The sequence below is a fragment of the Sycon ciliatum genome, chromosome 3 (assembly GCF_964019385.1).
Source record: "Sycon ciliatum chromosome 3, ocSycCili1.1, whole genome shotgun sequence".
Lineage (NCBI taxonomy): Eukaryota > Metazoa > Porifera > Calcarea > Leucosolenida > Sycettidae > Sycon > Sycon ciliatum.
In genome coordinates, this window is record NC_088645.1 from 16,468,947 (window position 1) to 16,495,825 (window position 26,879).

The 26,879-nt window shown below is 45.6% G+C and overlaps 1 protein-coding gene across 1 annotated transcript; it reads left to right on the forward strand.

The window, feature by feature from the left end:
- Positions 1 to 218: 218 nt before the first annotated feature.
- On the forward strand, positions 219 to 19,298 carry LOC135811574 (ubiquitin carboxyl-terminal hydrolase 36-like). Its single transcript, XM_065324804.1, has 16 exons — positions 219 to 760; positions 1,418 to 1,525; positions 2,731 to 2,836; positions 3,931 to 3,998; positions 5,290 to 5,360; positions 6,036 to 6,196; positions 6,628 to 6,721; positions 7,227 to 7,352; positions 8,595 to 8,813; positions 9,617 to 9,860; positions 10,549 to 10,649; positions 11,330 to 11,492; positions 12,908 to 13,084; positions 15,334 to 15,446; positions 16,081 to 16,173; positions 17,836 to 19,298. The coding sequence occupies exons 1-16, from the start codon at positions 319 to 321 to the stop codon at positions 17,929 to 17,931; spliced, it is 2,382 nt and encodes a 793-aa protein (XP_065180876.1). The 5' UTR covers positions 219 to 318; the 3' UTR covers positions 17,932 to 19,298.
- The last annotated feature ends 7,581 nt before the right edge of the window (positions 19,299 to 26,879 follow it).

The window sequence follows — 26,879 nt, forward strand, 5'->3', positions numbered from 1 at the left end:
ACGCACGCACAACAACACACACACACTCGTACCAGTAGTAAATTACCGACAGAGCAACGCAACGGCTGAGGTATTTTACGACTCCCTGGCCTGCTGGCGCAAAGCACATAAACCAATCGTGAGTCATGGTAACACAAAATGGTGGAAAACAAAGACTTCATTTTCACTTTTTTTCCTACAGTTTTTGTCTGTATTTTTCTTTGACAATCAATCATGAACATTTGCAGTTTCGGTATTTGTGTGTCTGGTGCAGAGACTACTTTTATCTAGAGCTAAAAGCTCTTTGTATTGTCGTCTCTGTCCTCCTGAGCTGTGAAAATGCCGGAGAGACGAGCAGTGAAAGCTCTGGACTCCATTCTTGGGTCCAATGCGAACCAGTTGATAGTGGAGACAACGTCTTTTGTTGATGCAAAGGAACGTGATCTCTCGTATGCTAGTTTGAAAGAGAAGCGCCGACCGTTGAATATGACCACTGCCACTGAAGGGCAAGCTAGTAAACAGGAGTCGAGTACCAGTGAGAATTCTGCCAGAAATGCTGAGTATTCCCGTGTTCCACAAACTGCTGATGATGGCCTTCCTGTGCCGAAACGAGTACTGTTTGAACAAGATCGCCTATCTCTACGGTGGAGAACTACACGCAAAGTTGGTTGCGGACTATTCAACCTGGGTAACACATGCTTTTTAAACAGCGTCATACAGTGCTTGGCCTACACTCCACCTCTCGTCGCCTACCTGGAGAGTGGAGAACACACTGAAGTCTGTAAGTTCTGCCAAGAGTACAGTGTGCATAACTCTCGGTTGTGTAAATTTGTTGCAACGTAAGATATTTCTAGAAAGGTTCTGCTACATCATGTAAAATAGGTGTCTGTGTTTACTGCTCTGCATATGTTAGATCCCAATTTCTACGCCGAGATGATCTCTACTTGGTGGCACACACAAACAGATTTGGTGTGCATCCCCCCAATTTGGCAACGGGCCATCAGAAAACAGCCCTATTAATTTTGGAACAGGGAGTTCCCAGTACATGTTCCACATGACGTCTTTACGTGAGCGTAGAGCAGAACATCTTTGCAATGCGTGAAGCCCAAGGATGTTAGTACTCCGATCTGTTTGTGCATTCTAATCGTGTAGAACAGAACCTCACTGCTGTGCTCCAAGTACAATGCCTTGCTGATACAGTGTGGTAACGACTATGTCCCCAACAGCTCATTTTGCGTTTATAAGGTGCCAAGGTGCCTTTTTATGGTGACTTCTTCTTGACTAGGCTTTTTGATGACCCATGTGCACTTGTCTGGGTGTGTGGGTGTTTGTTTGTTTGTATATGTGTGTGTGTGTGTGTGTGTGTGTGTGTGTGTGTGTGCGTGTGCGTGTGTGTGTGTGTGTGTGTGTGTGTGTGTGTGTGTGCATACGCTTTCAGGTCGAGCGGATGGATACTGTGCCATGTGCGCTCTGACACAGCACGTGAAGAGAGTCTTCTCCTCGCCAGCACCCATCAAGCCAGGAAGCATCGCAAGTCGGCTAAAGTGTACGTGCAGATATGTACTGACTGTGTAGCATGCATCTGCTGAATCTATCCAGATGATTGCACACCGTAGTCCTTGGAGAATGTCTTGTTCAGCACTGCCACAGTTTCGAGTCCCGGTTAAGTTTACAGGGCAGTGTGTTGGTGTGATGTAGTATTATCGACCTTTGGTCAGCGGTAGGCGACCTCATCAATGTAGCAAAGTCGCGTTCACAGCATGTTCCACTGTTTGTAATGCTCGGGCTGCATTATCTACACAGCCCAATATCTGTTGTGCTAGTGCAGCCGTGCTCATGGCACACCACCCTGGGTTTATTGTGCTGGGATCGCGTTCACCTCACGGCCCAGTGTCTCAGTGTCTGTTATGCCAGGGTTGCATTCACTGCACGATCTATTGTCGTGTTATGCTAGGGGCACATCCACCACACGGTCCAGTGTGTCTGTTATGCTAGTGTTGTGTTCAACAAATGGCCCAGTGTCTGTTGAGCTAGGGCCCCCACCGGATGACCTGGCACCAACTCTACATGACAAGCGAAGAAAAAGCGTACGCAATTGATCATGCTTCTGGCAAAAGCCCTGACACAATATAAAAATTCTGTAGTGGGTGAGTCCATCGCGCCTTTAGATAGGAGTTCCACGCTCTTGGTTTTGTAGCAGTACTCTTGATGTCACTACGAGTCCATAACCAATGCGTGCATTGCATGTCTTCAACTGTGATTTCTTTTCTATGGGCCTGCTGCATGCCACACTGCCTTCATTACGTCGTGCGGGGAAATCAGATATCACACCTTACCGTCTTACGCTTGGCGTATAACTGATTTCGGTGGTAACTGAAGCTCATGCATCCAAACTTACTGGATCGTGTCTGGACTTGAACAAATTACGCAAAAACTGGTACGCTGGTGCACTAGATGGTGGATTTGTCAGTGGATGAGGGCAGGACATGATGTAGGCAAGCTACATACTGAACCCGGCGTGCCGCGAATTGGCCCGTCATCACCCAGTTTCATACCCTAAGCTATGGATTCTTGGTGTCACTCATACAGGACGTGGATCGTGTAGATTAGCTCACAACGCTCCGCGATTTAATTCTCTCTTTGAGCCCAAGCTACCCTGGGCGGGCAGGCTGCGCTTGGACGATTTGCGCTTCATGGATTTTCTCAACCTTCGCTGCATGATTTACTGGCTATTTTCTGTTTGTATTTTAGTTTTCGCTAAGCATTTTCGCTTCGGACGCCAAGAAGATGCTCATGAATTTCTTCGTTACTTCACCGAAGCGTTGCAAAAGTGCTGCCTGAGTGGCTTGTCAACCAAGTAAGATCTTAATGATTGTACTTGTAGTGTGTGCTCTTGGATAACTGCTTGCTTGTATGTGTGGTGGTGGTGTGTGCGAGCGCATGTGTACGTGTGTATTGGTAGCACTGCTACTTGGTTTTCTTTCTTGACTGCCTGCTCTTCATTCCCAGTACATAGCAAGTGTGAATGACTGCCCAGTACGTTCTCTACATTTTACTAGTAAAATATTTACAACGGGCTGCAATGGTCCCTACTGCTTCAGCACGAGCGCCAGAAGAAGCTGCAGTACGGAGAGCGAATCGTCAATGTGGATCGTGGCACATTCAGCCCGCTGGTGTTGTCAACTTCTGGTGTTGCCGCCCCTGAATGTGAAAGGTTCCTTAAGCGCCTCTGTGGCTTGCTTGCCAGGGCTGATTCCAGCATGCCCTATGCACACCATGTTGCATATGTGCGCTGCAGGCTGTCTTTCGCGCTGCTCCGGTCCGCTGTCATGTGTGTCCGTGGGTCTCGGTCGGCATACCATCGTCCAGCTAACGAGCTCAGGGAGCTGGCAGTGGTTGAAAGCCGGATCTAAAACCATTTGTGTTTTAGTGTGACTCTCGCCATTCCGGAGACATATTGTCCACACCTGTGTAGTATTTTTAATATTATCTTCCTGTTTTCTTCTACTGTGTATGTATCGTAAATTACCGTTGGCCCGTCCCCTCTCTACTCTCTGCCCCTTGTGGAGTTTCTACAAAGTACCCGCGAAGCGACTTCTGTGCGCGTACGTCCGAATTCGGTGTTAGTTAGCCCTTTGAGAGCTGCTTGGATTTTTCAAAATTCTGCATATTTCATGTTCTTTGGATCGTAAGTTCAGGTCTACTCTCTCAGTCTTCACAATCTTAGGCTTCCTGGAAAGGTCTCCAAGAGAGGAAGAGACTGAGGTCACACATGATGACCAGGACACCATATCTCCAGCGCTGGAGAGCAGCGAAATACTGTCAAAATACTATCAGCAACAAGGATATTTTTTAGTTATGTGAGTGATTTGTTTTGACAAGTTTATCAATGCTTTTGTCGGTGCTGCTGCTGGGAATGTGCTGCTGGGAATGTGCTGCTGCTGTGTACAGGATCGACTCTTCAATCAAGGCCACCACACTAGTGCATCAAGTGTTTGGTGGATACCATCGTAGCTTAGGTGAGTGACCAGTGGTGACTGATGTTGTTGTCTGGCCCTGTGAAAGCGTTGACATTGTTTCCCTCAGTATTGACGCCACCACTAGTACAGTTCTGGCCAGAGAAATCTGACCTCATGATTAAAGTAGCACCACATTCAAGGGTATTCTGTGTGGTGCTAAGACCACAGTGCTAATATCATTATACATGTATTTTGAAGTATTCACGAGGTCGGATTTCTCTGTATGTCCGTAAAAAGTACATAAAGAACATGATTGTTCACCATGAAGATTGCCAGCCCTTATTGGTCCTGTCAAGCTTGATCCTCTGAGACATTATGTGTAATGAGACTAATAAGAAATACAAGGTTCAGGCTCGCTCCAATCAACTTTCCACAGGTACTTTTCAATGCTGCCTTCTCTTACATGTACATTCAAGAGAGGTAGAGTTGGCACCAGATATTAGTGAGTGACAAGATCAGCAGTGGCAGCAACATCAACGCCATCAACACAGTTAAAGTACGCCTCTATCTATCGCTGTGCGCTTAGTTGAGCACCGTGACAGTCGCGATGTTTATTCAGATGGTTGTTTTCAATTCTATCATGTGTACGTCGTGCGAAGTTGTTGAATGTTTTGGCGGCTGTTTACATTCACACAAGAAAAACTTAACCTATGCAAACAGAAACAGAACACACATTCCTGCTCAGGCTGTTAGGTATGATACCCACACATTGTTGGTTCGGTTCACTTGTCGTCTATTGTTATCACAAATAATATCACGCTGAGCACACCTCTTCACACGTGCATCACTAGTGCATGACGGTAGGATTTTGTTTTTTGTTTTTTTTTGCGTGAGAATCCTCACTTTTCTCCATATTCTGTGTTTGTTTTCATATCTACTGCTGTTTATATCACCTGTGCGTTGTTTAAAGAGTATTGTACTGGTTAGTTTCTTCTTTCTGCCTGTATCCACCCCAAGAGAAGGAGGCAATGAAAGGGCTTGTGGAAATTTGAAATGTTGATTGGAGGGAGTCTGGAGCTTGTGTTCGTTGTTATTGTCAATATAACTTGTATGTCGTCATAATCTGCATGTAGTTCTATTGACGAGTGTGGGAGTCACTGAACCGCCTCTCCACTGTCATACCGTGAAACACCACTCGTTGTGGTTTAAACTGTGTGTATGTGCGTGCACGTGTGTGTGCGTGTGTGTGTGTGTGTGTGTCTGTGCGTATGTCTGTGCATATGTGCATACAAGGTTATGTACAATGTCCAGCATCTCATTTCACATCTACTGTTTTGTTGTGTGGTTGCAGTGTTGTGCTCAAAGTGCAAGTATGAATCGAAGACGTTCGATCCTCTCCTGGATGTCAGCCTTGATATCAAGGTACATGAACGCTGGGTTTTTATTGTAGATGAGCTTTTGCACAGTGCCCTTGTATCAGTTGTGTGCAGCACAGTAGCTTTCCAATGCATTGGGCCTTTGGTAGTACAGTGTAGTTGGTACACATCCTTGTTGTAAGGTCGACCACATCATGCGTACATTGTTCAATGTGTGTGTAAAGTGTGCCTGAACGTTGGAAGACACGTATGCATGTGCCGGACTTACGCACATTTTTGAAGTTACCGTATTTCCCTGAATATAAGTCGCATCTTTTTACACTAAACTTCAAGGGCAAAGGAAGGGGGTGCGACTTACCATAGAGTGTGCCTACTTAGGAGTGAATGTATCGAAACAATTAGGCTCAGACCTGAAAATGGGTTGCGACTTATAATCAAGTGCGACTTATAATCGGGGAAGTATGTTGCAGCAACATTGGCTACTGTCTCCTGTATTTTTGTATCCCGGCGTCGGCGTTGGAATTTCCTGGCTAGCCCTTATTGCGATGATGTGTATGCCATATTCAGCGGATTATGATGCAAACCCCATCCATGGTAGTCTTTAATTGTTGTTTAAAAATATGAAGAACATGGAGCTGTGTAGAACAATGTCCTTTGCTGGAGGACTTAGTTTCGTAGTGATACTGTTCTGTGTGGGTGCATGCGTGTGTGCATGATGTAGAATGCGAATTCAGTGACAGGAGCGTTTGAGCAGTTCATCAAGCCAGATATACTGGATGGTGCCAACAAGTACATGTGTCCGAAATGCAAGTCGAAAGTCAATGCGAAGAAGATGCTGAGCATTCACCGTGCACCCAATGTTCTCACGATACAGCTGAAAAGGTACATAAACAGTGGTCTCTTTTAAATCTGATGATGCTATTTGTGCTATGGAAACTCTGTTACTCTGCTGGATTAGAGAGGGTACTGGATTAACACATCTGATTTACGGGTGCAGCAGGCGTGAAGAGGACATTTTGGCTGCTGAAAAATTCTGCTGGTTTATAGAGGGTGCTGTTTATAAAGTGCTAGATTGAAGAGGCATGACGGTACTGTGTGCAGACATGTGCTTCTGTTGCTTTTTATGTGGATGTGGGGGGGGGGGGGGATTTTTGCAAGTATATTCTCTTGTGCAGAGTTTTCCATGCGGCTCGAATTTCGAAACCCAGGACCCAATTGTTGATTTTCAGTGTGTCTGCTTGTGAAATGGCTTACGGCTCTCTGCCTGTGTTCTGTATATTATTTTCTCCTTGCCATTTCCTGGTTGGTTCTAGGTTTGACTTTTTTCACAAGTCTGGTGGGAAAATCAACAAGAAGATTTCCTACAGTCCCACACTGAACCTACGCCCGTACATGAGTGAGAAATCGGTATGGACTTGTGCTCTCGGTACAATGTACAATGTACTACGCGTTGTGCTTTTTAAACACAGACACGTACGTCTACATACGTAGGAGTTGTGTACAGACTTCTAGCATACTACTGTCAGAGTGGGATTTGGATGTACGAATCCCTCAAACTCTCACATTCCAGCATGCACACTCACTCTTTGCACAACACCGTCGTCTACAAATCCCAAGATGCCGGGGTTACAGATTCCTGAGTGGCGGGATGCGCCTGGAGCAAGATACAGGGAACCAAATCCTGGAAGTAGTTAAAGGTGGTGTCTGCACTGCTGCTGCTACTGCTGCTATTGCTAATGGTATTGCTAACGTTGTGGTTTGTGAAGTGTGATGCTGTGATATATGACCTGTATGTTTTTAGGGTGATGCAGGGATGTATGATCTGTTTATTTGTATAGGGTGATGCAGTGATGTATGTTCTGTATGTTTATGTAAGTTGATGCAATGATGTATGATCTGTATGTTTGCTCAGGGTGATGCAATGATGTATGATCTGTATGCTGTGCTGGTACACGCGGGGCATTCAGTACATTCTGGCCATTACTACTGCTTCACACGTACATCGACCAACGCATGCTACTGCCTGGACGACGCCAGTGTAAGTTTGGATGATCGATGCTATTACCTGGCTGTACATGTCAAGAGTAAATAAGCTCCCAAGAATGTGCAGCTCTGGATACCCGACGGTAAAAACTCACATCACGTGGTGTAACGTTACTTTCTACGTACCCAGCCTGTTTTAGCTAGTGGTGGAGTACATTGCAGTAAAATAGCACTCCCTGACAGTACCCTACTCCGGTTACACAAGCCATCAGCATGATCATGGCAGGTATTCAGACTGCTAGTACGCTGGCCGCCGTACACAGTACAAAACGTACTCTGAACACGTGGTGTGAGTTTTCGCCGTTGGATACCCTGTATGCAGAGTTGCACCCTCTTGGGAGCTTGTTTACTATTGGTGATATCAGTATTGTTATGGTGATCATGTGTGTCATGGTATTAGTGTATCAGTAGATCCACCAGTAACCGTGCCCCACAGATGCGTGTGTCCATGCACACATGCAGCATATTCACCTTCCACAGCGCCCTGTATTGCAGCACATCCGTAAACTGAGCGCTCGATTCCTGAGATCCTGTCAACCTGCTTTGTGCATGTACTGGCACTGCTGCCTTGTACCGTCTCACTCTTTCGTGCAGATGTCACTGTCACTAGCACTGTCCACTGGCTACCATCTATGCCCCATACTAGCTACCAGCTACTATTCCCACAAACTGCTGCCAATATTACAGTTAAATAGACGATGTGGAGACAATAATTTTAAAATAGCAATAAATAGGATGAACTCCGCCGTCATTACTACGAATCATCGATTTTGGAAAACCTTCTTGACTTCATTGATGTGTAGTGATGACGGTGGAATTCATCCTATCTATTGCTATTTCAATATTACAGTGCAAATCGTTTTGCTGTGTTGCACCCAAGATGGGATATTCCCGCACGCTCATTACCTCAGTTATTGTAACAAGCGAATGGCTGGAGCTGATACTGTCTGTTCAGTGTTTCTAGACATGGAACCTAGAGCAATGGAAGAAAGCATTTTGGCCTCTGTTGTTTTACCATTCTTTAGCTTCTTGCATAAATGCCTGGCTTGCGTAACCCTGAACACAGCCGGTATTTCGACATTTGGGAAGGAGGCTGCCCCTTACATCGAGTTGTGCAGGAATATTCTTGGCTAGTATGTGTGATTGCGTAACGCGCGAGCTGTTCTGAGCTATTTCCTGTGCACACTGTACACATTGTCTTGTTTGCACACATCCACACACATTCACACACATGCAGGTACGGCAAGTTGGTGCAGATACCATGTTGACACAGCAGGCCTATCTACTCTTCTATGTACGTCGGGCGAAAGGCGCATCCAGTTCGCTGTTCCAGCCTGAAGCGCGAAGCAAGACAAGTGCCAGCAGCAGCAGTAACGGCATCGCTTCACCATCACAGTCCGCTTCCCCAGCAGTACGCTCTCCAGCGGCAAGCGTTGCACCAGCATCAAAGTCAAAAGTGAGTGATCATGAATTGTATGAAAATGAACTCAAATTCACCGGCTGTGCGTGTCCCGGCACACCCAGCACTGGTTCTTGCCATGGACCAGCCTATCGTTGTCAATGGCTGCTGATGTCGGTATGTCATGTTGATTGTAATCACCTACTACAGTTGCGCTCGGTGAAATCCGACCAAGAGTGTATATGTGGCACCCTCAACTTGCATGGCCCTTGACGCCCTGGAAGTGGCACGGATTCGGCTGGACGTACACATGTACAGATACAGTGATGTAATCGGAAGTGGTCCAGGGCGTCAGCTTTGCATCTTGGGTTGGATTTCACTGAGTGCAACTGTGGTATCAGTGTAGTAGAGCTATTGTACTAGACTGTATAGACTGTATAGTCATGCCTGTTGGTATCTGTCATTATGTTAAGTAGGTTAGTACCCTGCACCACCAGTGTACAGTCCAGAATGTGTAGGGTTAGTACCCTGCACCACCAGTGTGCAGTCCAGTATAGTAGGGTTAGCACCCTGCACCACCAGTGTGCAGTCCAGAATGTGTAGGGTTAGTACCCTGCACCACCAGTGTGCAGTCCAGTATGTGTAGGGCTAGTACTGCCCAGTGCCGAGTACTTACTGACTCAACAGTATATGCTTAGCGGCGATTTACATGATGCGCACAGGATGAATCATACCATTGTGTAAATTGCCTCTTACTGAATGGTCAAATACAAGGAGTATTCTTCTGTCCAAATGGGCGAATGGTGAATAGTGTCTTACTTTTTGTTGCTGCTTTTGTGCCCACTGCATACTTGTTACAGTCATCATCTTCGCATGCTTCAAATGGAACTCCGGCATTGACATCGCCGTCTGCAGCTGCGGCGGCGGCATCGTCATCGTTAGTGAATGGCCGACACCATCCGGTCAGTCCCGGTCGTCAGGCATTAGTAAATGGGGATGCATCGCCGCTGTTGAACGGGCATAGTCGTCCTGGTAGCGCCAGCGGTGACAAGAAGATCAACCTTTCTGCAGTCGAAAGCAAGAAACAGAACCAAGTGGAGAATGGTAGGTTTGCCTGCTACTTTTGACATTGGATTGCTACGCACATCCATTGTACCTCTTTTACAGTACATAGAATCGCTTTGGCCATGAACTAACTTTCACAGAAGAAGTGCTGTTTTTTCTGTTCTAAGGTATTCTCTTACATGCATAGACCCCAGGAATGATGATTATTCATATGGGGGGGGGGGGGGGGGGATACTTATGAATTTTGTTGCACGTATGGCCACTTGAAAGTACGGAAACGCAATTTTTTGCACTTCGAGGCCCCATAGGTACAACAAACTGTGTAAGTATCTCCCTTAGGAATACCATTTCTGGGGTCTGTGCATGCTAGAGAACAAATTACTGCAGAAAACATCAATTAGAATGCATGACATCATAAAAATCAGTGAGGTACATGTAAAGGTAACCGTTAGCGAGGGAAAAGGTCAGCAGTCTTCACCCCGGTAACTACCGCAGGGTCTTGTATAAAAGCCTGTCTTATATAGAAACCTGTTTTGAATACAAGCCTGATTTTTCGGTACACACCAATACTATTTGCTGTTCCAAACCGTCTGCTAGATGTGTACTTTCTGTGAAACTGTTCTTCTTACCAAGCCTGGCCGTTGGTGTAGCAGTTGCTCTCTGTGTCCTCATCAGCTGGTTTTGTGCATGGTGTTTCCTGCTCTTGTGTTGCTGACACGATTTGCAGGTTTTGCCTCCTCAGAGCTTGGCTCTCCTGTCCTAAGGAAGAACTTTGATACTTCCCGACAGATCCTGTCGCCCAAATCCCCGAAGCGACACGAGCAGCAGGTACGATGGTGGTTTGTGTGTGTGTGTGTGGGGGGGGGGGGGGGGGGGCAGACCTATTTATGTGATCGTGTACATGCGGGGAATCGAAACTGCTTACGACTGGGTTGTTCCGTTTTGTTTCAGTTGCTAGGCAACCATGTGTATGGAGAAGTGCAACCAGTGCACTGGGCACTATTTGGACAGGTGTTCTTTTATAAGCATGCATGATATTTTCTCAAGTCAAACCCTCGCTGGTTTCAGTTGTATACGCTGAGTGTATATGCTGCAGCACATCTTGGAAGCTAATTGTCCTACATTGTACTACAGTTTGTAGGAAAATGGAAACTTCCAGGCATGGGTTACTGAGGCAATGTTGACCTATAAAATCATCATGAAAATTGCAACTCTGACCAAGTAAATGAGGTATCATGTTATGGGAGTGGGGTGGGTGAATTACCTATTTTTCTCTCTGCTTGTGTACTAGCGCAGTGGCTCTGCTGCTGCTGCTGCCGTTGTTGTCGTCATTGTCGTTGTTGCTGCTGCTGTTGCTGTTGCTGCTGCTGCTGTTGCTGTTGCTGTTACTGTTGCTGTTGCTGTTACTGTTGCTGTTGTTGTTGTTGCTGTTGCTGTTACTGTTGTTGTTGTTTTTGCTAGCTGTGATCATTCATCACTACTATTGGATGATCTGTTTTCTTGTGTAGGCACCCTCCTCTAGCCCAATCATCAGTCCACAGCCAAACAAGGCTAACAAAGAACGACAGCAGCAGCAGCAGCGGTCTTCATTTCAAAATGGCTTGGCCAAGAAGAATGGTATTGTCAGCCGTGACACGGATAAGCATACGAAATCACGGCCATCTAAGAATGGTGAGACTAGCTTTTACGTAAAGCATGATTCACAATATCACTTTCTGCGATGCGACACTTGTGACACAGAATTGCCTGTTGCGTACCGTTGCAAGCGGTCACAAGGCCATTGTCGCAGCGGTTGACCAATAGTCGACTCTTTGCGACATGTGACACACTGCGGCTTTTACATCAATGGAACACAGTTTACTAGGCTGGGTGCACCTGCATGTACTATGCACAGCAGATGATGATGATGCAGAAACCAATAGAAAAGATTGTGAATCGTGTCTCGTGGTTGCAGCTTGTCGCAGGTGTCACATGTTGCGCATCACATAGCAAACAGTGGTATTTTGAATTATGCTTCTTGGTCTTCATCTATCACAGAGTTACGGGCGTTTTAAGAAGTTCATTTAATACATTGCTTTATATGGAAAATTCACCTTTCAAATGCATTCTTCTCAGTACTGCGCGGACCTATATAAACCCCCTTTTCGGATCTGGAGGCTCAAATAGGATGGCTGTGAGCTTGTACAGTACAACTAGATTGAATACTTGCATTTAAGGGAGTGGGGAAGGGCATTTTTTATGGTGCAATTCTCTACTTAGACCGGAACTGATATTTACGAAGCATGAGCTTGTACAGTGCAAGCATTTTGTGTACCGAATAGGGCTGCGTTCGTTTTTAGCTACCTGGTAGAGTAGAATAGAGTCACTCTACCGATAGAGGTAGATGGTAGAGGCAAATTTACGAACGCTGTTCTACCGGATTTAGTAGTTTACACGATGTGTACGTGAAATGTTCCTTTTTTGGATGGAGTTGTGTACAAATCCTTGATCTTGCTGGAAATCCCGTAGCTCTACCAACTTCTACCGGATTCTACCAACTTTTTCCTGGGAGAGCCGGAAGAGGAAAGTAGAATCTACCCTTTTGAGAAGAATTTTTCCAAAAACGAACACCTCTACCGAAAGAAGTAGTTTCTACCCAAACCTGTAGATCAAAAACGAACGCCCCCTAGGATGGGTGTTGACGGGAAAAGAAGCGTGTGTGTTCCTCAATAGTTCTTCCCCGTCAACTACTGGCCAGGCTCACTCAAAAAGCTCACTGAAAAGCCTAATGGTGAATTCATTTCAAGCCTAGATGTATGTACAGTGTTAAAGTGTATGCATTTGTACGTGTATAGTTTGTAACGTCCCAGAGCATGCAACTCTTTGTATCACAAATGCTTGCTAATGATCCTCTCTTTTATGTTGGCTTGACATATAATCAGTGTTTGATTGCGGCGCATTTCAAGCATATCGCGCATGAGCGGCACGTTTTGCTTACTGCTTTTAAAATACCTTTGGACCCATCACATGATGTGGCCTATCTTGTATATATGCAAATTTTGATGTGGCTGCATGCGTGCATGTGTACATGTGCATCATGCTTGTAGGTGTACAGGTGGTGAACTTCAGGGATATGATTGACATCCGTGAAGGTAGGAAGCGGAAGGGTCATGACACAACTACCGCCGAGGACGACGCTAATTCACCCGCGAAGAAGCCGAAGATCAGTTCATGGGATGGTTGCATTGACAGCGCTGTAGTGAAGGAGTTGACTTCTAGTAAAGGTAAGAGTACACTGCATGTCTGTCTACGTCTTATTTTCATCCACTTTAGGGAATGAAAAGGGAAAGTAATACTGTCCCTCAACTCAAAATACGGTCTCTTTGCTGCATACATCACTAGAATGTTCACCAAATTTTCTGGCTTGGCCCGTCATCAGAGTAAAAAACAGTTTACAGTTTTCACCTTGATTATGTTCAATGGCCGAAGATTTGGTGAACATCTAAGTGACGTATGCAGCAGGGAAAGAGACGGTATTTTGATTGTGTGAGTTGAGGTACTCTAATGTGTAGATGACTGCAATGCAGTCTGCGAGTACTAATAGAAAGGGGAAAGTGTGTGAAAATATGATTGTCACCACAACGACATCAGGCCTCAAACTTCGCTATACGTCAACAGTACTCTACCGCTAAGCTACTGTAGTGTCGCGTATAAAAGCATGATTAGATTAGAAGCCGCTCTCTGCAAAGTACATGTGCAAGTACATGTGCAAGTACATGCGTGGCAGTATGCACTGCACTGTGTAGACTGATGATGTTGACATAGAAGCGTGTTTTGAATAGAACCATAACTTGAATAGAAGCATGGCTTGAACCCCGGCTTATACGGCCGTAAGCACCTGCTTTTATACGCGACATTACAGTATGCTGTGTTCGCTATCCAAACAGAGACCGTTTAACATTTTGTTCTGACTTGGAACTCACATTTCCTATGAAATTATACAGGCTGGTGGAGCACATCCCTCACTGTCACACACATACCTGAACTGTTATAATAGTATGCGGGGAGCCCCAATGCATGACATATTCATTTGTTTGAGGGAATGAAAAGAGGACAAAATACCTTATACAATGTACAGTCGAATGTCACTTATCCGACCACTTCGGGAATCAGGCATGTTGGATAACTGATATCATTTTTTTATGTGCATATATGGCTGGATTTCACTGATTTATGTACACAATACCCAAATATATTCATGCATATTCATGAATTGCTCCATGTACACATACATGTTAGCATACTTGACCACATCTACTTCAAGTAAATGCATATTTATACACCGTATAATATTATTATTTTTACGACAAAAGAGAAAGACTACAGAACTACAAGTTACGCTACACTGTCCACTAACACCACCAGTTACTAAACAATCAGCTCATGCGACAGTGTAGCGTAACTTGTAGTTCCTTGGTCTTTCTCTTTTGTCGTAAACATTATTATTATTATACGCATTTCCGCGGCAGCTTCAACCAAGCAGTTATGCTTGATCCACACGTTCGCTTATGCTGGACATTGAAACAGAGCAGATGTAGATATCTCCTAGAGAATGGGGCTCTACAAACCAATGATCAAAGTTAGTACTTCAGTAACATAGAGTAACATGGAGCGTCATAAAATTGGTGTCATTGGGGAAAACGTATAATATACAAAACAATTTTTTTTAGAATTTTACTGTTGTTTTACTCCCGGGCTTGTCAGATAACGAACGTGCTCGGATAACTGGCGACCGGATAAGTGACATTCGACTGTACTAGCAAGTGTTTCTCATATTTGTACGAATTGTTGCCTACTCATCGCGTTAGTGTATTTGGAAGCTAGGGTTGGTTCCTCATCAACAAAAAGTGTAACTGTTATGATTGCGTAATACTTTCATGTGGTAAACTGCTTTACGCCCCATTGATATTACTCTAGTTTCAGAAATTTTCGGTGCTCAATATTTTCGGTATGAGGGCAAAAGGCCAGGTTAGGTGAACAGAAATTTTCGGTGCAGAGAAGCAGTTCCCTATTGCATTATGTGTGTTAGTGTTTGTTCGGTGTATTGGAATTTTAGGTATGAAACAGATACACCGAAAGTACCAAAAATAGAAGTACACCGAAAATTTGGGAAATTACAGTACTTCCAGCATGCAGCATCAGCGTCTAGAAAGGGGAAAATTCCATACCCCCCCCCCCCCCTGCTGTAGGGAAATGTGTGCTAGTGATGGACACAGATAGACTCTTAGTAGTAGAGCATTGCGGAGGTAGGAGGTCTCTGATTTCGAGTCCTGGTGGCAGCCAATTCTTTCCTTATGCCTTTCTCCCAGCACTAGGTGAAACCATTGTGAGCAATCAACTGTCTTACTTCAATTAGTGATATCACTGAAGGTTACTACCTAACTGTTATAGTCCGTCTTTACACCTTGCTCATACCTTGCCCAAGCTAATGCAAAGAAACTCTTCTGAACGATTGTCCAATTACTGTTGGTAGTGGATACATGGGACAAGGATGTCAAGAGTGTAGCCTTCCCGCAGAAAACCAAGCATCGAGACAGTGCCGACGAAGAGGACGATACTTGGAATGAGGAATATGATAAGCCCAAGGTTAGTGGCCTCACCATTTTCTATCTTTTGTTTTTGTTTTGTTGTGGCCATTTCTGCCCCCCTCTCTCTCTCTCTCTCTCTCTCTCTCTCTCTCTCTCTCTCTCTCTCTCTCTCTCTCTCTCTCTCTCTCTCTCTCTCTCTCTCTCTCTCTCTCTCTCTCTCTTTCGCTTCAATTCTGTGCCCCTCTATCAAGCATTACTGCCAGTGCTACTGCTTATCCCAGATCTGTTGATGTACTGGTGCAGTACATGTACTGTTACAGTACTCTCATTTCCCTTGCCGTGTTACAATGTGTCATGATGTGATTTGATCAAGAACAGTCCACCAGCTCACTCTGTTGCTTTACTACTTTCAATCAGAGTTGTATGAACGGAGTTGTTCGCAGAGTAGGAGAATGCCTAGGCTCACTTGAGACTTGAGTAGGTGCTCCTGTACAATTCCTGGATTACACCACATTCTCATTGTCACCTACTTCGAGTATGAGGACAACTGGCATGTTCACTTGAAGAGGACTGGCGGGTCTTTCAGGACTTGTTTGATCAGTGTGTTATTATAGTGTGTTATTTGTAGCAATAATCCTACCAGCATACAATGTATAGCTCTGATGTATTGTGTTAATGTCCATCATGCACAGGTAAAGAAAGTCAAGAAGAAGCTGTTGTCAGTCAATGTCAGGAAGCCACTAGGCAATCCTTTCCAGCGTGCATATGAAAGGAAATATTCCAAGGTAATCACTTGATATTTTCACTATAATCTCTTTCTCGAAAGAACAACAGTTTCGTTGCTTTCTGTTCAATTAAACGCCGAGAAAATTAATTTTCACGGCACACATACACTTCCCTACTGCACGCATGCACTCCATCACTTCACGCATACACTCCCCCACTGAACACATACACTCCCCCACTGCACACGCACACTCCCCCACTTCACGCATACACTCCATCACTTCACACATACACTCCATTACTTCATACATACACTCCCCCACTGCACACATACACTCCCCCACTTCACACATACACACCCCACTGCACACATACACCCCACACTGGACACATACACACCCCCACTGCACACATACACACACCCACTGCACACATACACCCCACACTGGACACATACACACCCCCACTGCACACATACACTCCCCCACTGCACACATACACACCCCCACTGCACACATACACACCCCCACTGCACACATACACACCCCCACTGCACACATACACACCCCCACTGCACACATACACACCCCCACTGCACACATACACACCCCCACTGCACACATACACACCCCCACTGCACACATACATCCCACACTGGACACATACGCTCCCCGCTGCACACATAAACTCCCCCACTGCACAGAACACAGCAACGGTGCCTACAGGTTGCAGCCAGGCTACTACTACAAGAGAGACAAAGAATACTCGTATCTGGTGCAAGTCAGTCCTGAACTGATCACTTCTGGTATCTGAAGCCCAAAAGTTGCACATAGCTAGAGAACAGGAAAAGAATGACTTCAGCACCAATATGCTATACTGTACAGATTTATTTTTTCAGTTGGTAGTTTATGTCGTTCGGTTGAGCATATGGCGGGATTCACCCAAATCTCTTCGTCTGACCAAGAAATGTGCTCTCAGTCTCTCAATCATCGCTAGAAGCTTGCGTTAATGATCTGGCCTTTCTGAAGTCACGCCATACTTCTTTCTATAGCAGACACATTCTCTGTCTTCCTAGACTTACTTCAGGCAAGAGTACATGAAAACCAGAGTGTGCAGCTTGGGGCCTTTTCTGCTATGGGTGTCTGTCACGGCGAAATTCCGTGATTACATCATATTTGGCGCAGTTCTGAGGCGGGAAATGGCGTAGTGCGCAGAACTGAGCTGCAGTTGTGCGGAAAGAGACTTGCTTGAATCCTGCTTGTACGCACTACATCACTAAAATGATGTCATCACGGAATTCCGCCGTGACAGCAACCCATCCGAGCTGCACACTCTGGTTTTATGTACTCTTGCTTCAGGTTATTCCGACTTCATCCTCCCTGCTGCTGTGCTCCCTGCTCCTGCATGCCGCCTCTCGCAAAAGCATATCCGGTTCATGTGTGTGTGTGTGTGTGTGTGTGTGTGTGTGTGTGTGTGTGTGTGTGTGTGTGCGCGCGCGCGTGCGCATGTGCGCGTGTGTGTGTGTTCATCAGCCTTGCAAGCTGTTGAGTGGTGTAATCCCAGCACAATTTGCTATATTTGGCATGGCTTGTTCGCTATCATCGCCTCAGCGATGGGCAGGAGTATGCGTATGAGTGTTGTGTGACCACCAATGATTCTTTACCAACCAGTTGTTCTCATTGCCTATTTTGTGTGCTGGTCTCGACGTGTGTTCACTATAGAAAATCACCAAAGTCGGAGTGGCATCACGCGGTGGTCGACTTGGCCGACGGCATGGCATGAGCGGCAGCTTGCACCAACGGAGACGTGCACACTAAGTCCAGACTACTACTGCGGCGTCTTGTCTGGACTTTACCCACGGTATGCTTTGCCCATCCTTGCTACCATAGTCACCATGGCTGCTGCTGTTCTATGCCTTGCATGCAGACATCTCTATGTGTCAGCTACAAGCGTAACTGCAGTCCTGCTCACGGAAACCCAGTCGCTGGAGTCAAGTTTGAGCCTTCCACCATTCATGGTGGCTGTGTTGCGCTCTGAGCCGCAGCAATCATGTTGACTGCTGCCTGTTGGACACACAGAATATCTAACAACCATCAAGTAGTCACAGCCATGTGTCGTTGTACCAAGGTATGTCGTGTTCGGATAACTCTCCGCAACACAGGCGGTAGCAGTCATCCTGTGCTGCCAGTGCTGTGTATCTCTCTGTTGATTGTTATGACCATGTTCACAGTGCTGCTGGTGGGCTGTGCTGGGTACAGAGGCACAGAGGTACGTACAGTCTACAGCATGTGCTGCAAGCCATTGAACTGGCATGCTATCTGTCATACCGTGTGCTATATATGCCACTGTGCACATGCCTAGCAGAACTATACATATTCCTGCAGCAGCACAATGCCATGTCCCAGCCCAGTGGTATGACACACCTGACTTGCCTGTAGCTCTAACTGCACCAAGGCCTTTTTTATTTCAGTTGCGCCTTTGTTACAGGCCTTTATCCCAGCTACAGCTCTCCCATGCAGGGTCAAAACCCGGTATGACCCATCACAGCACTTTGTTTTGTAGAGCTAGTTGCTGTTAACCTGGAATTTAAGTCTCTCAAAGTCGCTGTTTGTTGAATTATTGTTTCATCCTTTTTCTTTTAACCGTTCCTCTTTTCTTTCCACGCTGTGTGCACTGCACACATGTGCACACACTCTCGCTGTACGACATCGGTTAGCACATGTGTTGTGCTTGCAGCGTGAGATCTGTGTTTTGACGCTATGCGCTGGAAAGTTACTATTGTTGTGTTTTGAGTGCCAACTGGCTCCGCACAAGCTTTCTTCTCTTTTATGTGTGTGTACTGCACGTGAGCATGTTGAGGGCAGCTGTACCACGCCGATCAGTATTTATGGACTAGATAGCAGATATCGTTTACCTGCCATGAGAAGTTTTGTTTGCTCTCTTTTCTTCAATCACTATCCTAACCTTTAACAATTGTATCTGTCGATGTGTTCGTCAGGGTATGGTCACAGCTCTCTTTTCCTTCTTGCTTGTTCTGCGACGACTACTGTCGTAGAGAGGTACTTTACACATCTTGTCCAGTCTGTTTTTCTTTGATAAAGATTGAAGGAGTTCATTTTACCTGGCAAGCTTCAATTGCTAGCCAGCAATGTCGATTCTAGGGATTTCACTCTGTACTCTTCTATACTCCTGCTTTTCTTGCCTACTTGTGTGTGTGTGTGTTTTCTGTGTACGTGCGTGTGTTGAGTGTGTATTCGGATGTAGTCCGTGTATGTAGACCAGGTATGCATTGAGGGTCGACAATGCACTTGGCTTCGCCAGTTGTCTGGATGTAGCTGTCGCTAGTCTTCATCTGTTTCATCCAGATCTTGTCCGATATCATTGCTATAAGTATAAGATGCAATCTGTGGGTATTACACCTAATGCATTATTTTGTAGAGTAGCGTGCTGCTCTTGTGACCCCCGGCAGTGGACTGTGGTGTGTTTGTGTGTGCAGCGGTGGGTAGTTAACCGCACAACAGGAGTGAGATTTTATATTGACGGATGTTAGCATCATCAACCTTATTGATCTTCTTCAGATTGAATACCGCGTGAAGGCAGTAGCAAGTAGCAGAACTAGTACATGTAGTGTTAGAAAAGTTCGACTCTCTTATCATTTACGCACGTCGTGTTATTGACTTACATGACCTGATGTCTGATGTGAGTCACATGCAGTGTAAGCGTAAGTATGGCATCGCGTGCGTCATGTACATGCAATTGTGGCATGTTGTGCATGCAAGAGTTTGCTTGGTCAAGGACTGAGAGAGGGAGAGTGCCTGAGAAGCTGCTTCTGTATGCAGTCAAAACCCTTCCATTTCCTCTGTGTGCGCATGTAGAGGGGACGGTTTCAAATAGGACACCGGTTGCAAACCGGAACGGACTCAATATTCACTTTCTCTCTTGGTATTTTGATTAGAAAACATATGTCACAGTGAGACTACTATGTGTTATACTCCGAGCCAAAATTTCATGGCTCTGCGATGACCAGAAGCGCCATATCAAGCAGGCGAGTTTTTGACGTGTTGCTTCGCACTGCGACTTGAGTTTTACGACTTTCGAAAAATCAACTTCTTGTCGCAGGTAAACAGCGGCTCGCCTCTCGCCAATAAAGCACCGCATACCAATCAAAACTAATGGAAGCACACACAAGGCTTATTGTTACTCTGTACTGGCCGTCGTGGAGCGATAGCAATTACCTAATTTCAGACCCAGAGTGAATTTGACGTGCACTCTAAAACGTGTCCGGTTTGGAGCCACCTCTGATTTGAACTTTTTTGAAGCGAAAAATTGGGCAACTTGGAGGCAATGGGTCAACACAACGGAGTGGCTCAGTTCGATTGACTCTGGCCCCAGAGCAAACTTCAACATGCCAGTTTCCTTCCACAAACATATTTCGAGTGAAAAATCAACGCTGATAATCGGTTTGGGTCTATACAAATTTGGCTGTCAAAACGTCCCGGTATCGAGCAGTCTCCTCTACCACCAGTACATCATTCTGCACCCCCAGTGCCTTGAGCAGCCCCAATACATGCACTACAAGCAAGACATGCCTTTGATTCGAATAAGGGTCCATGCAACACACGAATGGAGCTCATGCAACGCTGTGTGGTGCATGCCGAGGGGACCATGCAGTAAAGTCACGTCGAAGAACGTTGAGCCCAAGAACATCCAGCCTGAAGTGCTAAGAACACCACAGCCTAAAGTTTAGAACGGTTTAGAATAATGATAAACATTTTTACCTACTCTTGAATCTTGATATGATCCAGTACGAATTGTTTCTACAAACATGCTATAAGAACGCAGCCAGATTGCTGAAAAATAAGGACGCTCCAATGCCCTGGAATCAATGTTCTTGGACGCGCAACTCTAACATTAGAATAGATCATCTTGTATCTTACAAGTAGAATATAGTGGTTAGTAGTATGCCATTTACGCAGGTAAGGGGTTTATTATGGATTTCAATGGGGCTACCCTATAATCAGTTCTAACAGAGCATATGCATGCAGCCTCATGCAGTACACAATTGACCATACACATGCCGAACGTGATTGCTTCGAATGTATAACGCACGCCAACAGCTCACTTGCATGTGAAATATAAACCGATATTCGAACAGACCCAGAGCGGAGGTTTGTAAGTCATGATGGAAGTCATGCAACCAAAGCACCATACAGTAATAAGTCCAGTGCAGTGCAACTACCGTACAATAAATTACGATGGATTTGTCCAAACAGTGGAAGACTACAAGACAACACGCACGCACATGCATCACGCGTACACCAGTGGGAGAAAGGCAGAGAGGGACACCTTACTTCTCTAACAATGGTTTTAATGCAGAGTAGTCGTAATAGTACGATATACAGTGCTGCTCAATGCAATCCGATCAAGCCAACCAATGCCACACTGGGCGCTGTGAAGTCCTAGAGTTAAGAGCACTGGGATGAGAACTGGCATATAGGGCACACTTTGACTAATTTGCTTCAAACGGTCAGATTTCATTGAGCAGCAATGTAGTATACTTGTGCTGACCTCCATACACACAGACAGTCAAATTCTGAAAGTAATTTCAGCCCGTAACCTGCTAATGGGAATGCCCCAGGCCAGAACCTCATCCCTACTTCATCCCAGTACAGCATTGTATCAGATTAGTAGCAATCTGCTGAGACTCATCCTAGAATGTGGTGGTCCAAATAATCCGAGCAGTCGCGAGTGACAAGCTGCGATAAAACACTACAGTGGAGATTGGATATAACAACACTCCTCCCGATCTTCACAAAGGACTTACTAAACGACTTGGGCAACAGAATTGTGTAGCTTCACTCAATCTGTTGTTATATGCAAGGTCTGCAAGGTCGTTATATGCAAGGTTGTTATATCCTATTTCCCCTGTACATGACTGTGCTCATAATGTTGCTTTCGAATTGCCACCAGAGTTTGCTTGCTACACACTTCAACGAAGATGTAAATCTTACAAACTTAGCTGCTAAATCCTCGTTCCATTGTTCTCACCCTAGTTACTATTGTAATAAAGCATGGTTACCGCACAGTTAGTATTCTTGATTACCATATTAAAATAGTAATTCATTTGAATTAGGCTCCAGTTATCCACATTCCTCTGCACACGGGGCAGTCACCAGGCAGCATGAAATCGCCATCTCACGACAAAATCCGCCAATTTTGGTGTCTTCCGCGAAATGCGATAATGAATATTTCGATAAATCAACCGCAAGTGTAGTCACATTTCACCGCAAACTCAGGCCAATATGCACTGCATGATTTACACAACTTTCCAGAGAGACGGGGCTTTCTTCAGTTCCGCACTTTTCCATGGGGACAGACCAGGGGTTTGGCTGGGGAGTATGTAGGATAAGGGAGTGGGAAAAACGCCCATTTGAAGCATGCAAATTGCCTCAGGCTTTCCGCTATTTTTTCGGCATTCCCACATGAACCAGGCACGCTCCAGTTCCTCGAAATTACCCATTGGTATGCATGCTGGCAACCTGCTGCCATATATCCATATTTGGGGTTGAGGGTGGCGCCAAAAGTCAGCAAAAACTCATTTTCTCCCTTAATTCATTTCAAGCAGGCATTTAAGATAATTGATTGTTTGGATAGTTGACGTGGATAATCGACATTCTACTGTACATTCCGTCACAAAGTGCCCAAACTTCTGACATGGAACCATGCATTTAAAACTGCAATTTGAATCGATGTATCCCATTGCATTCAAAGGATAAAGTTGTCATTTATGTATTGCCGGATCATGGTGGAATTATTATTAGGGCCGAAACGATTATACCGATTACTCGTATATCACTCGTTATGAATGAAATCGATAATCGTTATGATCGATAACGATTATGACTGTACAGTGCGAGAGCGGGCATGACGTCAGTACATGCAGACCATGCATGGCATCATGCACGCGCGTCATGTCATGCGCACAAGTACATGAACGTCGAAGTAGACGTGCATGAAGCCGTAGGTCCGTACAATCATTGCGCGCTTGATCCTTTTTGGGTAGTCGTACATAGTCACCAGGTCACTACATTCACTGCACTAGTCAGCGTAGCCAAAAAATGTAACAACCGGAAAGCTTCATTACTGTTAGGTTGTAGCGAAGCTGTGAGTGTGGCTGCCGTCCTTCTAATTTGTTCAGTTCTTGTCAAAAACTTAGTTAATTTTGATTTTTTGGCGAGGAGAGCAGTGACAATGCTCCCGCCTGGAAAAGCGAAAGTTAGTCTGACCAAGAGATCGCCAGCGTGGGCATATTTCGAGGAAGCTGATAGCGTAGCGAGATGCAATTCGTGCAGCCGCGAGTTCGTCCGTCAAAGCGGCACAACCAACTTGTTCCAGCACCTGATTTCTGCTCATAAAGATCAGTACGCCGCTGCGGTAGGGAAAGGATCAGCAACCCAGTCGACAGCAACGGCGACTACCAGCAATGTTGAGCGCAGTGACAATGCGACGAACAGTGCTGGAATGAAGCCGTCACGTCGTTCTTCGGCACAGATAACTTGCGAACGTGCGACAGCAGGCACTCAGGCATGTTGACGGAGTCGATCATCGACAATCCCGTCGATTCCAGTTGACCCTTCTCCATTGTAGAAGACAGACGACTGATCGTTGATGTTTAATGGCAGAGGAACACTACTCATATCACGTTGCAAATTTTTATTTTGGTCTTTTTTGGGCCTGTGTGGATCTTTCACCCATACGTACCTGTATATCGGTAAATAGTTGAACAAATTTAATTGTTTTTGTTGTATACTGATGTCCAACATGACGCGTATAAAACTTGTTCGGAAAATCGGTAAAACCAATAAATCGATCGTTAGTGTTATTGGTTAATCGTTAAGGCAAAATGGGCAATCGTTTCGGCCCTAATTATTATTATAATGAAAACTATACATTTCAGTACAGGCCCATGCATGGTGATTTAAAAATGACGCACACATTTGAATGGACACTGTACGCTTTGAATAGGGTCTATGCATTCGAATAGTGCTCATACTGGCATTCAAATGCTGCCCATATCTTTCAATGGGGCCCACACATTTTGAATATTGCCCATACATTTGGATGCCGAGTACAGGAATCAAAAAAATGGCAGCCAAACCTGAAAATTTGGGCATAGGTCTGTTGCTTTTCTCAATTTCTGTATGATTTTCAGGAATTTTTGATTCTCCTCGAATGTATACGATTACATGTACATGTATATACCCTATTAATGACGTTCTGAATTTCAAAGTGTACCATTATAATGCTAACCATACAATTGAATGCAACCTATACATTAGAATGCAGCCCATACATTCGAATGCAGTCCATCTATTTGAATGCAGCCCATACATTTGTATGGAGCTCATGCATTTGAATGCAGCTCATACATTCGAATGCAGCTCATACATTTGAATGCAGCTCATACATTTGAATGCACCCCATACATTTGAATGTAGCCCATATATTTTTATGGGACCTACATAAGCTGAATGCAGGCATCAAAATGGCCGCCACACCTGAAAAATTTGGGCATAGGTCTGTTGCTTTTTCCCGATTTTTGTATGATTTGTGTGATTTTCGGATTTTCCCTATGCCGGGCCCGCACTAGGCCGATGCTCTGACACCGACATGAAATCGGCCGACCGGCCACACAAAATACACACCCACACAAAATTGACAGAATTGCGTGCGCCAATCTTGAGGATTTTTCGTACGATTCCATAATCGGCTGAAAAATAGGCCCAGTGTGGACCAGGCACAGAGTGTTTTTAATACCCCAGTTATAATCTAAATTTCAAAGACTTGACGAGTTCAAAGTTTCCCTCCCCATTGACAGGTGTTCCGTTCCATTTTTGGGTCAGCAATGAGACCAGGATACCGGTATGCATAGGCGGCCACTTTGAAGCAACTCTGGAAAGCCAAAACTGCATGCAATTAAAATCGTGAAGGATTGTGGGCTCAACATATCCATGATCCATACTCATTGCTGACTCATTGCCTATTTCGAAATGATAAAGGGAGGGGAGAAGCTGCTGGCGACTCCATGACATGGCTGGCCTTCATTGATGTTCCAAGTTGTGCCTCCGATAACCTGTACAATTATGCCGGTGAATACAACTGCGAACTGAGAAGTAGTTTAGATAAAACATTAAAATCTAAATGCGCAGGGTGTGTCCGCCTGTGAAATACATGTATGCCATCACTACAACTGGGGGGGGGGGGGGTCAGGGGTATTCAAGTTTCGATCGGCAAATACAAGGCAGTCTGCAAATAATTCCCAAGATCGGGGGACGTTTCCGCTGCTGGATAAAGGCCTTTTTCTTTTCTTTCTTTTGAGAAAACTGAGCGGAGGCTTCGCACCATTGAGAAGTATAAAGTCTGCAGGTGCACATTCCCTGTACACTTGTGCCTAATTTTCACTGGGGTCCAATGGGGGGGGGGGGGGGGGGGCACCATCTGAAAGATTAGCAAGGATGTGGCAAGTGTGGACTTCGGAAATTGCTAGCATGCAAGAACTTAACATGGCAATGACTGTGCTAACCGAAAGTACATGAATCAAACGGGCTCAGAATATACTTTACCTTTTTGAGATCTGGGATGAAGGCAATGTCGCCTGTCGGTCCGCATCCAACCCAAACGATGCCGATATCGCCAGAGAGGCATAGCCGAGCACCAGTGGTAGTAATGTTAATGACATCCGCAGGCAAGAGACCGATGATGCCAGCAGCAGTATTGTGACACACAGGACGCGACCAGTCTTGTGATTGCTGGTGTAGACAACATCAGCATTAGCGTGATGGGTGATATGCCCGACATTTGAGGAACAAGCCACGCAGACAACTTGATAGAGAGGCAGCAGATCGAAGCCATAGTAATCAGGCAGTCGATGTCGGCGGCTGTGCGTTACAGGGTTGATTGTACATAGCTAGATGATGCCAGTAGTAGCAAAGCATCTGACATGAGCAGTAGTGAGGTGGCCAGCAACGGAAGTAGTGCGGTGCCCAGCGTCTCTAGTAGCTAGGTTGCTGGCATCGGTAGTAGCGAGGTGGCCTGCATCGGTAGTAGCGAGGTGGCCTGCATCGGTAGTAGCGAGGTGGCCGGCATCGGTAGTAGCGAGGTGGCCGGCATCGGTAGTAGCGAGGTGGCCGGCATCGGTAGTAGCGAGGTGGCCGGCATCGGTAGTAGCAAGGTGGCCGGCATCGGTAGTAGCGAGGTGGCAGGCACCGGTAGTAGCGAGGTGGCCGGCATCGGTAGTAGCGAGGTGGCCGGCATCAGTAGTAGCGAGGTGGCCGGCATCGGTAGTAGCGAGGTGACCGGCATCGGTAGTAGCGAGGTGGCCGGCATCGGTGCTAGCGAGGTGGCTGTTACCGGTTGCAGAGATTGAAATGATGGTGGCCGTGATGTTCTGCCTGGGCAGGTATGAAGCAAACAGTTACTGATTAGAACAGGGCACACTATAACAAGGTCATAACAGTTTGCACACACACAAGCAATTTCTGGTAAGCACAGTAGACAAAGAGGCGGCATGGCTTGAGATGTGCTCCAGACATGCAATCCAGCTACTACATGCAGCGCACTAGCCACAAACAAGTTGCAAGCTGTTCAAGCATTCACCAGCTACGGACAGGGGCATCAAACCGGTGCACGTGTAGCGAATACAAAGGGATAAAGAATGACTGTGCAGCAACAAACAGCTGGAAAATGACTGCAATTGGCATTGATT